The sequence below is a fragment of the Lethenteron reissneri genome, chromosome 21 (assembly GCF_015708825.2).
Source record: "Lethenteron reissneri isolate LAM-NWPU_2019-01 chromosome 21, ASM1570882v1, whole genome shotgun sequence".
NCBI classification, from domain to species: Eukaryota; Metazoa; Chordata; class Hyperoartia; order Petromyzontiformes; family Petromyzontidae; genus Lethenteron; species Lethenteron reissneri.
This window is the reverse complement of record NC_083799.1, coordinates 18,279,114-18,295,639: the sequence shown is the minus strand read 5'-3', so window position 1 is coordinate 18,295,639 and position 16,526 is coordinate 18,279,114. Positions and strand designations below refer to the sequence as shown.

The 16,526-nt window shown below is 51.1% G+C and overlaps 2 protein-coding genes across 2 annotated transcripts in view; both read right to left on the bottom strand.

Annotated features, from left to right (window-relative positions):
• The window catches only part of LOC133344953 (homeobox protein Hox-A1a-like), a 22,804-nt gene extending 17,552 nt beyond the window's left edge, over window positions 1–5,252 (bottom strand). The window contains exon 1 of the mRNA XM_061555283.1: window positions 5,222–5,252. Coding sequence (XP_061411267.1) covers window positions 5,222–5,252 — 31 coding nt within the window. The remainder of the gene's footprint in view (window positions 1–5,221) is intronic.
• A 114-nt stretch (window positions 5,253–5,366) lies between these two features.
• LOC133344952 (homeobox protein Hox-A4-like) overlaps window positions 5,367–16,526 on the bottom strand; it is a 46,381-nt gene continuing 35,221 nt past the window's right edge. The window contains exon 3 of the mRNA XM_061555282.1: window positions 5,367–5,429. Within this exon, the coding sequence (XP_061411266.1) occupies window positions 5,367–5,429 (63 nt within the window). The remainder of the gene's footprint in view (window positions 5,430–16,526) is intronic.

The window sequence follows — 16,526 nt, the reverse complement described above, 5'->3', positions numbered from 1 at the left end:
CACTACTACACTACACTACACTATACACACACAACTACACACTACACTACACTACACACTACACTATACACTACACTATACACTACACACTACTACACTATACACTACACTAGACACTACACTATACACTACACTAGACACTACACTACACATTACACTACACACTACTACACTATACACTACACCTACACTATAAACTACACCACCTACATACACACTACACTATACACTACACTATACACTACTACACTACACACTACACTATACACTACACTATACACTACACACTACACACTACACTATACACTATACGCTACACACTACACTACACACTACACTATACACTACACTCCACACTACACTCAACACTACACTATACACTACATAATACACTACACTACACACTACACTATACAGTACACTATACACTACACACTACACTATACACTATACACTGCACACTACACTACACACTACACTACACTATACACTACACACTACACTATACACTACACTATACACTACACACTACTCTATACACTACACTATACACTACACTACACACTACACTATACACTACACACTACACTACACTAGTAACTATTTGGCGTTTTGTTTACCTGACAAATCCCTTACTGATTGGCCGTGTCGGGTGGTGGAGGGTTTCCACACATCTACACTTACGCGATCTCACCCCAACAACCTCTATCATGAATAATATTGGTCGTGAAAGTCTGCGTGTTAAACTGACTATATATATGTATTTAATGTCTCGTAGTATTTACTTGTGAACTGCTCGTCACATTAATGACGGGAGACTCACCTCGCTTTGCATCATTGCCGAGTCCCAGGGTGATTTCACAAATTGATGATTGGGGGGGGGGGGGTTGCCTGAAACAATGCCTCTTCTGAATCTTGATCAGAATCTCAGAATCTTGTTTCAGACTAGAGGAATCCGATGAGCTATGAAGCTCTTTTTGTGCCGATTATAAGCGGAGTGGCCCAAAATTCAGGACGCGTAGGGTTATTTCATTATTTTCTAACACTCATATATACTAAAACATTTCTCTGTAAGTTAATATTTTAACCATTATCATAATTAATATAAATATTTATCTTCTGCCCGTGGGAGTCACCTCAACTCCGTCGTTTACAAAACTTGACCGACAAGAGCCTTGATTGAATTGAGACAACGACACATAACTGATAAATGTTCAAAGGTTCCACAGTGTGAACATTTGTTAAAATAAATACAATAGCGCCATGTGTCCTGACTTTTGGGCTGTTGTGTATGTCCTTTGTAGGGCAGTGCTGTTGATACATGTGTTGTTCTCGCTTTGTCCCCCCACTATTTGCAGGAAATTGTATGATTAGTAGACCACACAGCATTTATGAAAGTCAATCTCTGTATGTTGAACTTCTTTCGCACCGTACGTAGCCATCCGTGATGGTCGAATGGTGCGGGAGAAGAATAAACACTAAACACAAAGAGCAATTTCTAAAAAAGTGAGTTCAAAATATCGATGATTTAAAAGTGCAACGCTCTCAGTGGCTTCCGATTATCGTACAGAGCGTTCCAGACGGCCGCAGAAGCGCATTTGAAAGCGCCACGCGATGCGAGTGACCGCCTTTGTCCGGTGGCCAGCCCAAAGACCGCTGCTGCTGCTGCTGCTGCTGCTGCTGCTGCTGCTGCTGCTGCTGCTGCTGCTGCTGCTGCTGCTGCTGCTGCTGCTGCTGCTGCTGCTGCTGCTGCTGCTGCTGCTGCTGCTGCTGCTGCTGCTGCCAGGATGATCGGAGTTGGCGTGACGGTGGTCAAAACGGCGGCAGTAGAGCAAGCGGGTTGTGCAGCGGATCGCGCTGATCCCTGGACGCTCTTCCGTATTTACCGGTGGGCTTTCTCCGGACCCCCCCGCCCCCCTCATGCTCTCCTCTCCCACTTCGATAAAAAATGAATGTCCCAATCCCGACGTTGGATCGGTCATTTTTGGTTGTTGTTTTTCTTGTTTTTGTAGTTGTTCTAATAAGAAAAGCGGAAATGACACGCGGTAAAAGGGGGCCTGTGACCGGTCAGAGCCATTGCCACGCTCTCTCCTGAGTTCCATCCGCACACGACCACAGCAATGGCAGTTGTCGATGTAAAGACGAGGAGGAGGAGGAGGTGGAGGTTCATCATGGTTCGGTTGCGAAGGGTTTAGGTTCGAGACGTGTGCAGGGTTAGAGAAGCGAGGATAGGTCACCGAGACGCGCATTTGAGGTGAGATCGGAGGTGGGCGAGTGACGGTTTTGGGGGGTGGGAGGGGAGACCGAGGGCACTTCACCTGCTGTGGTGAGTGGTGGTAACGACCATGACCCTCGTAAGAGAGTTTCTCGACTGTGCAACAACGAGGAGGGGAGGGGGAGGGAGACGCGGTGGTGAAGTTAACGAGTAGCGGGCCTTGGGGCTGAGAATAAAACAAATCGGCTGTCGACCTGGCAATCCGGACGACGACGAGAGAAGAGGAAGCGATGGGCCTCCTAACGGCGAGGCGTGGACGCAAATCGGCGGAATGATGAAATCACGTGGTGACCGAGATGTTCACGAGTGAAGCCTCGTCCACAGTGGTGGGGTGGGAGGGAGGGGGGCTCTAAGTGCCCCCCTCTCACCCCCCCACCCTCCCCCCCACCCTGCTAATGCGTTGTGAGAAGGTGCGAGAGGTGGCGGTGATGAATGTGGGGGGGGGGGGGGGGGGCGGTGAGAGGTGCGGTGGATGCGCGGGGGGCAGGGAGTAAGCGAGCTGGGCCTCTCCATTACTCGGCTTCCCATCATTTGACGAGGATTTCACTCCTCCTCCTCCTCGACGCATTGCATTGCTACTCTTGAAATATTGAGGGGTTGTTTATTTTATTTGACCGAATTCGAAAAACGAAATGCCGACCCCGGCGCAAGGCGATTCACACAAAGACAAAGCCAAACATCACCCGTATAGCCTGAACAGACTGTGGGGGCAAGTGCTGTTAGCGAGCACCTATGAGGGCCGGCACGGCACACGAGGGGGTGGGTGGCCAGCATCACGCCCGGCCGCCTTTGTCTCCCCAGTGGCGATGTTTACACACCGCACCAGGTACTCATTTGAGGCTGAGTCGACCTAGGAGAGGCCCAGGGCCGGTTAAAATAATAGTTTATAGTGTTGGCCGTGAACGGCAATCGAACTCGGGTCGCCGGTTTCATAGCCCAGCGCGCTAACCACGACGCTACCGCTCCCCCCCACACACACACGTGTTCATATGTATGGGTGCATATAAAAGTACGTGTGTGTGTCTGTTGAGGCTATACGGTCGATCTTCGTCTTGTGTGTGCGCCTGTGATCTGCCAGTCGACTCAGTCAGTCAAACCATGCCACCTGGGTCTGTCCCGTGACCTCCTGCCAGCGAGTCTTCGACACTTCGCGTGGCCTCGACGTGCACCTAGCCTGGCACAAGCGCCGTGGTGACGTCACCACGGCTGTTGTTGTTGTTGTTGTGCCTGTGGAGCGGTAGTGTAGCGGGTAGCGCGCTGCGCTACCATCCCGACGACCAGATTTCGATTCCCGCTCACGGCCAACACCAGTGACGAATATCTGAACCGGTCCTGGGCCTCCCCTAGGTCGACTCAGTCTCAAATCAGTACCTGGTGTGGTATGTAAACATCGCCACGAGGGAGATAAAGGCGGCCGGGCGTGGTGCTCGCCACTCACCATCTCGTGTGCCGTGCCGGCCTTCGTAGGTGCTACTCGCTAACAGCACTTGCCCCAACAGTCTGCTAAGACTATACGGGGGATCTTTGTCATATTTACAGACGCTCCACGTGTATTCATTGTTGTTGTTGTTGGTGTACGTGTCGAAGTGATGTCCTGCTCAAATAATCCAGTGGAGGAAACTCCTCATTCCTATGTCGGGGGCGAGTCCGTCCTCATGATAGCCTCTGTTAACTCCCCCAGGAAGTATTATTTATTTTATTTTATCGACCCGGGAGAGGTCATGAACTCCTAGATTGCAGTTTTAAATGTTTGAGATGTTTTCAGGCGATTAATGATGACGAGCTGTGTTTATTATTCACGCGCGCGGAGGAGGAAGTCGAAGCACCCGGAGACAACCCCACAACAACAACAAACAACAACAAACAACAACAACAAACAACAGCACCAATCCATCCCCGTACAGACGGAAACGGACGGCGATTAGTCCACTTGCTGTACCGCCATCTCGTGGCGACGCAGCGGAAGGGAGTTCCCCAACAACATCGGTGTGTGCGGTGATCTAGCAACCCTCGCTGCTGCCCCCAACGGCGCTGCAGGTTTGATTAAGGGGGGCAGCGACGGGCACGGGTAGCCGCACTACGGCCTCCGCTTCACGTCACCCTGGTGGTGGCGGTGGTGGTGAGGGTGGTGGTGAGGGTGGTGAGGGTGGTGAGGGTGGTGAGGTTGGTGCTGATTGGCTGACACCGCTGATTTTTCTCCGAGAGGTTTGCGCTCCGTAGCGCCGCCTTGCGGCTCCACTCGCGTCTCGAGCTCACGGACCCCCCCTCCCTCCCTCCCACGACCGCACAAACAAACAAACAGAATCCGAATCTTAATTTAGACTGCGGGAGGAATCCGATGAGCTCTGTGGGCGGGTCAGCGAGTTACAATAAGAGATAAGAATGTGCTCTAGATATATACTTGGATCATCTTATTGGTTCTTTCGGTAAAGTCACGTAGAAGGGAAGTAATAACATAATAAAAATAAAACATGATAAAATAATTCTCTGGATAATTATTCTGCCTCTCTACCACCGTTGCTCAGCCAAGGCTCAATGGCTCGTGACGCTCAGCGGCCAGCGACAAGCAGCACAATTCGCATTGAAACTGTTCAGGGGTTTAACAACCGGATCGATAATGTATACATGTGCAGGTTAGAAACGTTATTGATTGTTTGGCCTAGGTATGTATATTTTAAGAAAGTGCTGCATTTTGAAACACACAATACGATCAAAAACGTCGAAATTATTTCGCACCGTGGCACAGCGGTGAGCGCGCTGCGCTACGAACCCGCCGACCCGAGTTCGATTCCCGCTCGCGGCCACCTACCACCACTGACGATTATCTGAACCGGTCCCGGATCTCCCCTGGGTCGACTCAGCCTCAAATTAGCAACCCGGTGCGGTGTGTCTAAAACATCAGCAGTGGGGAAACAAAGGCGGCCGGGCATTGAGTTTTCCACTCACCCCCTTCCTCGCGTGCCACGTCGTCCTTCATCTCGGTCCAGCTCGGGAAAATCGCTGTTCCCGAACAGTCGGTTCAGGCTATCCGTGGGATCTTTGCGTGTGCGCTGGCATGCGATGAATCTCTCTCTGCAAACGTGAGTCTTTGCTAAGTGCCGTTGGCAGAATCCGTGAAGGTCACTTTTCGTTCCCAGGCAATTTCACGCTTTACCTGGGAAACACGCGCCGCCCGGGGACCACGTGATGGGTTCTCGAATTAAAACTCACCAGCGCTGCGCGCAGATTAATCACGCAATTACCCACCGGATTAAACATTTTTATTTTGCAACACGGTTTGCAACTACTGCACGCGCGTCTTTATCGGCCTAAATTCACAACCATCTCCTCTCGCCACCACGGACCACGATCGTCGGCATCGCCGCGCGTCGTTTCTTCAGCCTGCGCCGTCTGGAACTCGGCCGCCACCATCATCATCACCATCACCATCATCATCTCCATCATCATCATCACCATCATCATCACCATCATCTCCACTCCACGTTCACAGCAGCAGCGTTCAATCGACAACGACGTTTACAGAGACACTTCAGAATCAGATTGAGAATGTTTATTGGTACTGGAGGAATCCGATGAGCCATAAAGCTCGTGTTCACAGATGTGCAGTAGGGGCTGGTCAGAATGTTACAACAACAATCAACACAAATATACGATACGAGTGCAAAGTATTGGAATGGTAAACCAATCACAAAAACAATCTTAGCAGGTAAAGCCCACTTGAGCTATTAGCTTATTGTCTAGAAGCGACCTGGCCACAAATGGTAGCTCAACGAAGTGGCTTGTCAAGGGGTCAGCTCCGTTTCAAAGGGCCCGCTTCTTTTTAAATCCTTTATATTAAGTTCACTTGCTTGCTTGCTTGCGCGCTTACGACCGTGCAAATCTTTCGGTCGTTTTTTTAACCCACTTCCCGGGATCCAAACGAGCTGACATTTTGCACACAGACTCGTTGTGCGTGACAATGTATTTTCGTGAAAAATGTTTTTCCAAAATTTTACACTTTTTAGGATTTTTTTTATATTTAATTACCAATTGCTTAATGGTGGCAGGCAATCATCTGACCCATAGGTGGCAGCCATCTCAAGCCAGATGACGAGAGGACTCTAGCCGCCACGCATATAAAGGATTTATAGTGAAAAACTTTGTTTTTACGGGTTAATTTTTTTTAAAGTCCTCACATCCTTCATGAGAGGCTTCACTTGTCTCTCGCCTGGATTCCGAGCGGCGACACTGATCTTGGCTTGGCGAATTACAGACTCGTCGTTAATCATGTCCGTAAAATACTGTGCTCGTTACAAATCGCATTCTTTTAATTACTACGAACAAAGACGCGACGCGCATACAGGATAGGGTTTTTGTATTCAATAACACGTGTTTATACAATTGTACAATATTCTACGTGGACTTTCGCAACCAATGTTATGATGATTCATAATCAGTTTCTATTTGGGGTTAGATCCGTGTCGGTATATAATGGAAATTCATTTTTACGAAATCAATCAACTGGCATATTTCCCCACGTGACACCTTCACGTGATTGCCTCTGTCGGTTGGTGGAGGGGTATTGGTTTTCAAACATTGACATTACACCTATACACACCATCTAAGCGGAAATTAAACTAATTATCAATCACAAATATAACTTAAATTTGTGTTGTTTTTGTTGTTGTTGTTGTTGTTGTGTCCAAATGCCACCGAGTGATTTCCGAACCGCACTACCGGTTCGGATCCCACTCTCGCCACTGACAACAGCCGTGGGCGAAGAATCGAAGTCAGGTCGTTGGGCTGCTAGCACAGTGCGTGAACCACTGCGCCACCGTTCTCTCCTGCATTCATCCAGCAATAACAACTGCATTGCATGCGAAACGTGTAGAAGCAAACGTGATTAGACACATTACTTATTATACCGGCAACCTTTAGCGTCACGCACTCCACGTGCCGACGAATGATGTGGTCTGAAGACTGACAAGAGATAAGCAGATATTCTCACACTAAATGTTTTGTTGCAGAAGGATACTGCATCTAAGCTGGGCCCGAAGAGTGACCAACGTAGAACATCGAAGAAGACATCCTAATGACGCAGGCCGTGATGGGAAGTTAACTGGAACTCTCTGGACACACATGTAGGATGGACAACAACTTGAACATGAACAGTGCGTTGTTCAGAACAACGCAGGGAACCGGGAAGAGGGGAAGACTTCAGAGAACGGCTTCGCGACGACACGAAGAGATTGGTGCCAGAAAATGTGGCCACCACGGTGAGCACATTCGCAGCAGACGGAAACGTGGAAACAAATGAGGAGTGGACGCCTTATTGGCTATCTGCCCGTGGATCGTGACGATGATAATGATAAGTGATGACATTGATCGTTATCTTCGGAAGTAGTGAGCGCGAGACTTACAACTCTATACAAATTCTAGCCCGATGGATGAAATCATTATCAGCAAACTCCGGGCTCCGTAATACTTTCGTGGGGTTATTCCAAATCGATGATTATGTGGGAGACTGTCAAGAGCCAAGCGAACCGTGCAGGTCACCGCGCCGTCTCCTGTGCATGTTCTGGCGGAGGGTGCGAAACGTCGGCGATTGTGAAGTGTGATCGTTATCATTGACGATCACACTTCACCTGCTTGCTCGTGGACATCAATCACTCGGGCGCAAAATATATCGCGCGTGTGTGCGCGTATATATATTATATATATTATATGTAATATATTATATATAATATATGACATATAATATAAAAGTTGCAACGGTAGTGTAGCGGTTAGCGCTACGCTGCGCTACGAACCTGGCGACCCGAGTTCGATTCCCGCTCACGGCCAACATCAGTGACGATTATCTGAACCGGTCCTGGGCCTCCCCTAGGTCGACTTAGCCTCAAAGGAATACCTGGCACGGTGCGTAAAAACATCGCCACGAGGGAGACGAAGGCGGGTGTGTGCGGTGCTGGCCACCCACTCCCTCGTGCGCCGTTCCGGCCTTCATAGGTGCTCGCAAACAGCACTTGCCCCTACAGCCTGTTAAGGCTACACGGTGAGATCTTAACACGCACACACACATATATATATATCTAATGAGTATAATCCCCCTGTTTTCGAGCGAAGGGGTCCTCAACAAAAGCCGGCGGGGTGAACTTTACTTGAACCCGGTATGGGAGCCACCCCGCTCGTTAATCACTGCCTCTCTTCACAAAGAGCGGGGGGTGGAGTGGTGGTGGTGGGGGGGGGGGGTCCCGCCAACGCCTCCCGGCTCGGTTCAGCAGCAGCAGCAGAATCGGCGGCAGCAGCAGCAGCAGCAACAGAGGCAGGGCCAGGCAAGAGTCCCGCCGCTAGACGTTATTAATGACTCGCGCGCGCGCGCGTGCGTGTTGGAGAGGCGCGCGTGTGCCCGTGCAACAACGTGCGTGTGTGTGTGTGTGCGTGTGTGTGTGCGTGTATACGTGTGTGTGTGTGTAGTGGGGAGCGGTAGTGTAGCGGTTCGCGCGCTGCGCTACGAACCCGGCGACACGGGTTCGATTCCCGTTCACGGCCAACACCAGTGACGATTATCTGAACCGGTCCTGGGTCTCCCCTAGGTCGACTCAGCCTCAAATGAGTACCTGGTGCGATGTGTAAACATCGCCACTGGGGAGACAAAGGCGGTCGGGCGTGGTGCTGGCCACCCACCCCCTCGTGTACCGTTCCGGCTTTCATAGGTGCTCGCTAACAGCACTTGCCCCTACAGTCTGTTAAGGCTTTACGGGGGATCTTTGTTGATCTTTGTGTGTGCGTGTGTACGCGTGTGTGTGTAGTGGGGAGCGGTAGTGTAGCGGTTCGCGCGCTGCGCTACGAACCCGGCGACCCGAGTTGGATGCCCGTTCACGGCCAACATCGGCGGCGATTATCTGAAACGGTCCTATGATGAGGGGAGCGGTGGCGCATTGGTTAGCACGGCACCGCGCAACGAACCCTGTGGACTCGAGTTCCGTTCCCGCTCACGGCCAATAATACAAGTGACGAATATAATCGAACCTATTGATCGACTCGAGACATGAGCAGCACTGGGGAGACAAAGGCGGCCGGGTCTGGTAGCGTGCCACCACCACCACCCACTTCGTAATGCCGTTTCGGCCTTCATAGGTCCGCTACTCGCTGGACAGAACTTGCACCACCCCCACCCGTCTGTTAGAGGCTACACGGGAGGACGTTTGATTTTGTTTTTTAAATCCTTTATATTAAGTTCACTTGCTTGCGCGCTTACGACCGTGCAAATCTTTCGGTCGTTTTTTAACCCACTTCCCGTGATCCAATCGAGCTGATATTTTGCACACAGACTCGTTGTGCGTGACAATTAATGTTCGTGAAAATTGTTTTCAAAAATTTTACACTTTTTAGGAAAAAATAAATTACGTTTAATTACCAATTGCTTAATGGTGGCAGGCAATCATCTGACCATAGGTGGCAGCCATCTCAAGCCAGAGGACGAGAGGACTCTAGCCGCCACGCATATTAAGGATGTATAGTGAAAAACTTTGTTTTTACGGGTTAATTTTTTGTGCGTAAAGTCAGCCTCGCTTGAGCGATATTCATTGTTGTACACTCACGAATGGCTGTCCACGGCGCTCGGCGTTGCCACTGTTGCTGCTGCTGCTGCTGGCTTCAAACACAGATACACAGAGACAAATAACCCCCCCCCCCCCCATGTAGCCTTGACAGACTCTAGGGGCAAGTGCTGTTAGCGAGTAGCACCTACGAAGGCCCGCCCGGTGGCACACGAGGGGGCGGGTGGCCCTGAGCGGGAATAGAACTCCGTGTCGCCGGGATTCGTAGCGCCGCACACACGGACACACACACACAGGACACACACACACAGGACACACACACACAGGACACAACACACACAGGACACACACACAGGACACCACACACGGACACACACACAGGACACACACACACAGGACACACACACACAGGACACACACACACAGGACACACACACACGGACACACACACACAGGACACACACACACAGGACACACACACACAGGACACACACACACAGGACACACACACAGGACACACACACACAGGACACACACACACGGACACACACACAGGACACACACACACAGGACACACACACAGGACACACACACACAGGACACACACACACAGGACACACACACACAGGACACACACACATTGGACACACACACACAGGACACACACACACAGGACACACACACACAGGACACACACACACAGGACACACACACAGGACACACACACACAGGACACACACACAGGACACACACACAGGACACACACACACAGGACACACACACAGGACACACACACACAGGACACACACAGGACACACACACGGACACACACACGGACACACACACACAGGACACACAGGACACATACACAGGACACACACACAGGACACACACACAGGACACACACACAGGACACACACAGGACACACACACACAGGACACACACACAGGACACACACACAGGACACACATACAGGACACACACACACAGGACACACACACAGAGGACACACACACAGGACACACACACAGGACACACACACAGGACACACACACCGCACACACACACACCGCACACACACACACACACCGCACACACACACACCGCACACACACACACAGGACACACACACACGCACACACACACACAGGACACACATACAGGACACACACACACAGGACACACACACAGAGGACACACACACAGGACACACACACAGGACACACACACAGGACACACACACAGGACACACACACACAGGACACGCACACACAGGACACACACACATAGGACACACACACAGGACACACACACAGGACACACACAGAGGACACACACACAGGACACACACACACAGGACACACACACAGGACACACACACACAGGACACACACACAGGACACACACACGGACACACACACGGACACACACACAGGACACACAGGACACACACACACAGGACACACACACAGGACACACACACAGGACACACACACACAGGACACACACACACAGGACACACACACAGGACACACACACACAGGATACACATACAGGACACACACACACAGGACACACACACAGAAGACACACACACAGGACACACACACAGGACACACACACAGGACACACACATCGCACACACACACACCGCACACACACACACACACCGCACACACACCGCACACCGCACACACACACACACAGGACACACACACACGCACACACACACAGGACACACATACAGGACACACACACAGGACACACACACAGAGGACACACACACATGACACACACACAGAACACACACACAGGACACACACACACGCACACACACACAGGACACACACACAGGACACACACACACAGGACACACACACAGGACACACACACCGCACACACACACAACACACACACACACCGCACACACACACACCGCACACACACACACACACCGCACACACACACACCGCACACACTGAGCACACACTGCACACACTGAGCACACACACACACACCGCACACACTGAGCACACACACACACGCCGCACACACTGAGCACACACACACCGCACACACTGAGCACACACACACACTGAGCACACCCACACACACACTGAGCACACACACACACGCCGCACACACACACACACCGCACACACTGAGCACACACACACCGCACACACTGAGCACACACACACACCGCACACACTGAGCACACACACACCGCACACACTGAGCACACACACACACCGCACACACTGAGCACACACACACACGCTGAACACACACACACACTGAACACACACACTGAGCACACACACACACTGAGCACACACACACACACCGCACACACACACACACACTGAGCACACACACACACTGAGCACACACACACACCGCACACACACACACACTGAGCACACACACACACCGCACACACACACACCGCACACACACACACCGCACACACTGAGCACACACCGCACACACACACCGCACACACACACACCGCACACACACACACCGCACATACTGAGCACACACACGAGCGATCGTGCAACAACGAAGAACACGCACGCCAGCAACACACACTCGGCAACAACAACAGCAGCAACAACAGCAACAACAACAACAGCAGCAACAGCAACAACAGCAACAGCAACAACAACAGCAACAACAACAGCAACAACAACAGCAGCAACAAAAGCAACAACAACAACAGCAACAACAGCAACAACAACAACAGCAGCAACAACAACAACAGCAACAACAACAACAGCAACAACAACAGCAACAGCAACAACAACAGCAGCAACAAAGCAACAACAACAGCAGCAACAGCAACAACCGCAACAACAACAGCAACAGCAACAACAGCAACAGCAACAACAACAGCAACAACAACAGCAACAGCAACAACAACAGCAGCAACAAAAGCAACAACAACAACAGCAACAACAGCAACAACAACAACAGCAGCAACAACAACAACAGCAACAACAGCAGCAACAACAGCAGCAACAGCAACAACAACAGCAACAACAACAACAACAGCCGTCGATCGTCTGGAAGTGTGCGGCGATGTGACCACGGCGCTTTGGTGCCAGGCTAGGTGCGCGCGCGGACGCACACAAAGACAAAGATCCCCCGTATAGCCTTAACAGACTGTAGGGGCAAGTGCTGTTAGCGAATAGCCACATATAAAGTCCGGCACGGCACACGAGGGGGTGGGTGGCCAACACCACGCCCGGCCGCCTTTGTCTCCCTAGTTGGCGATGTTCACACATCGCACCGTGTACTCATTTAAGGCTGAGTCGACGCACTCGTACACACCAGCAAGACATCCCGTGTCACACTGGACGAAGGAGAGGCCGTCTTACCAGGACGACGTGACTCTCTCAAGTCCGTCTGACACGCCGCTCTGTCTCGGAACGTAAACCGTTAACCGGAACGCTGCGACGAACGCGGGTTGTGTTTTTGATGCGTAAAAGTGGAGTGTCCGTGCGCGTGCGTGGGCGCGTGCGTGGGGAGCGGTGGTGTAGTGGTTAGCGCTGCGCTGCGCTACGAACCCGGTGGCCCGAGTTCGATTCTCGCTCACGGCCAACATCAGTGACGATTATCTGATCCGGTCCTGGGCCTTCCCTAGGTCGACCCAGCCTCAAATGAGTACCTGGTGCGATGTGTAATCATCGCCACCCGGGGAGACAAAGGCGGCCGGGGGTGGTGCTGGCCACCCACACATCCATGTGGCCTGCCGGCCTTCATAGGTGCTCGCTAGCAGCAATGTTCTCCTACAGTCGATACGGGGGGTATTTAATAATAATAATGATGATTATTCTTTCATCCATTATACAAGTTATTTCGGAGTTAGATCGCGTAAATATATAAATGTGTCGTTAAACCCACACACCACCCGACACAGCCAACTAGTGAGGGGTTTGTCACGTAAACAGAACGTGGCCAATTCGTCACTAGCACAGCACGTCTGACTCATTGGCTGTGTCGGGTGGTGGCGGGTTTAACGACACGTTTATATATTGACGCGATCCAACCTAAAAAACCCTGTATTATGGATGATATTGGTCGCGAAAGCCTCCTCCTACTACGTGATTAAAATTAAAATTTCAGTTTCATATCGCGTCGTTTCGGCTAATTGCGTCTCACAGCGCTGTACAATAATTACAGGCATCATCGCGCCAAGGGCTACATCTTATTTACATCGATTATTAACTACTGTGCTGTCAATGAAACCGTTTGGAAAATAACTACTGAAGAAAGCGAGGAATTGTATTAAAACGAAAAGTTACGATCAACAATAACAACAACAACAACAACGTTATCACAACATTACTCCATTGCGCTGTGTTCACGGGGAGATATTGACTGTACAGTCCTTCCCCGGTTTACGTTGAGGATGCGTTCCTGAAACGCCAATCACAAGCGGATGAGACGAAGGCGGAGAGGCGATGGGTAACGATGAAGTCGGACGTTGACGAATGCGGTGAGCGACGTAAGTGCGGGGTCGAGTCGACGCAAATCAGGGCACTACTTTACAGTATTTATATAAAAGGGCGACGTTTCGGGCAACGGCACTTGTGCAGCTATTAATATCGGTTCTTAAGCGCTCGATATCCGTGTGTCGGATCTCGAGTATTGAGATACGGCGTGATGTCGCTCGCCTGCAACGGCTTCAACTCGAACTCCTGCAGACACGAACGCAAAACAAAATAATCATCGATAATTGTTTTTTTACCCTTCTATCTGGCAACAAAACTGACACCTTTTTTTACAAGGAGTCATGTTTGCATAGACCGCAATACCTGCAGTCATAATACAAACAAAATACATAACTCTGATAATGTGCACTGTCCTTGAAGTTGATTGGTCCACACCCGAGACAGCTTTCCTTAGAGCCTAGTCTCACATGGGTTGGACCAGATGACGCCAAAAGGTGTCAGTTTTGTTGCCAGATAGAAGGGTAAAAAAACAATTATCATATTTTTACTGGCAAATGAGGTTCCCATAGTGTAAAATAATCATCGACGCACGAGTCGAACCTGGACTTTCGTGAAGCGAACAAATTAATCGCTCACACCCGTGACTGCTCAGATCCAACGAGCAGCCGTGCGGCTAGTCACCAGTGGTGGAAACTCCACGTTCCTATGGCCAGATCACTTACAAGGCACACGGTCGACTTCCACGCACAGCGGTACTCGTTTTATCGCTCCCGGGTTGCATGATGAGCTGCATCGACCACCCCCCCAACCCAACCCAACCCAACCCCTCCCGGACCTTGATTTGAACTCACGACCTTCCGATTGCGACACTCTGTCTGTGCGTTGCCAACAGCAACAACAAACACAGCAACACCCGTGCCCTTTAGAGTCGTTTGCTTGACCCGGCGTCCTCTATTCATTCATTCATTTAGCGAGTCCCATAGGGGGGGGGTCGTTCACGGGTGTCCCTCGGCCCGTGTGACCGACCCGACGGCGTCGCTCATGGCTCCTAGGTTCATCTTGTTCAGCCAGGTGAGAACTCAAATAATCTCACTTGCAAGAGTGACCCCCGATGGGGGCGGCGGGGGAGAGGGGGCATGTAGTCTGCTGCCAGTTGCGGGCGATGGTTGTCGCGGCTGAGAGACGCCGTCTCGCTCGCCTCGTGTGCAAGACGTTGGTGGCTTCGATCCCCGATTCTGACCGCCTGTTGTATTTTTGGAGTTTGCGTGTTCTGTTTCTCTCCCTCCTCTCGTGGTCGCGTGGATTTTCTCCGTGTCCTCCGCGTTTCCTCCCCCCCTCCACATTTACAATCGACACGCGTTTAGAGTATTCGGCTGCTATAAATATCCACGTGATGAGCCACTCCGATGAGCTGTAATTTGTGGCCAGATGTTAACTCCCTCGCCGGGTATGCAGGAAGTTTGTGGGTTCGATCCTCGACCCTGACCACCTGTTGTATATTTGGAGTTTGCATGTTCGAGATCTCCACCCGTGGTCGCGTGGATTTTTCTCTGGGTCCTCTGGTTCCCCCCCCCTCAACATTTAGAATCGACACGTTGTACATTTACACGTGATAAGCCACTTCGTTGAGCTATCGTTTGCGGCCTGGTCGAATCTGAAAAAGATACATAGCTCAGTGGGGCCTACCTGGTAAAATAAAATAAAGATTAGTTTTTTGTTTAGTTTTAGTTTACAATCCTAATTGAGTAACCTGAATTTTACTAATTTGGGGTGTGACCCCGGCACGCAAACGGCACTATGAGCGAAAGCGAAACTGCGTGCGGTGTGATTGCGGTCATCTTATCTACATATCTATCTATATAACCCACACACGGCAGTTGCGATCAGGGCGGCCTATCGAGTCTAAACCGTGACGCCCGTGCAACAAGGAGGGCGGTGAACGCGTTACCGCCGGGTGCCACGTATCTACCAAATTGTCCGGCGTGGTGGTGGCGGTGGCGGTGGTGGCGGTGGTGATATTGACAGTCGCCCTTTTCCCACGAACCGCACCCGAACCCGCAAGGAGGTATGAACCATCATCATCACGCGACACTCCGCTCATCCTTGCCGCAGTAGCAGCAGCAGCAGTTGCGGCTTTTGGCTGCTAGCCATCGAACGGAGACGGTGGCCACCGCATCGCGCGGCGCTTTCAGATGCGCTTCGGCGGCCGTCTGGAACGCTCTCTTCCTTCCGATGTTAGGGAGTCCGCC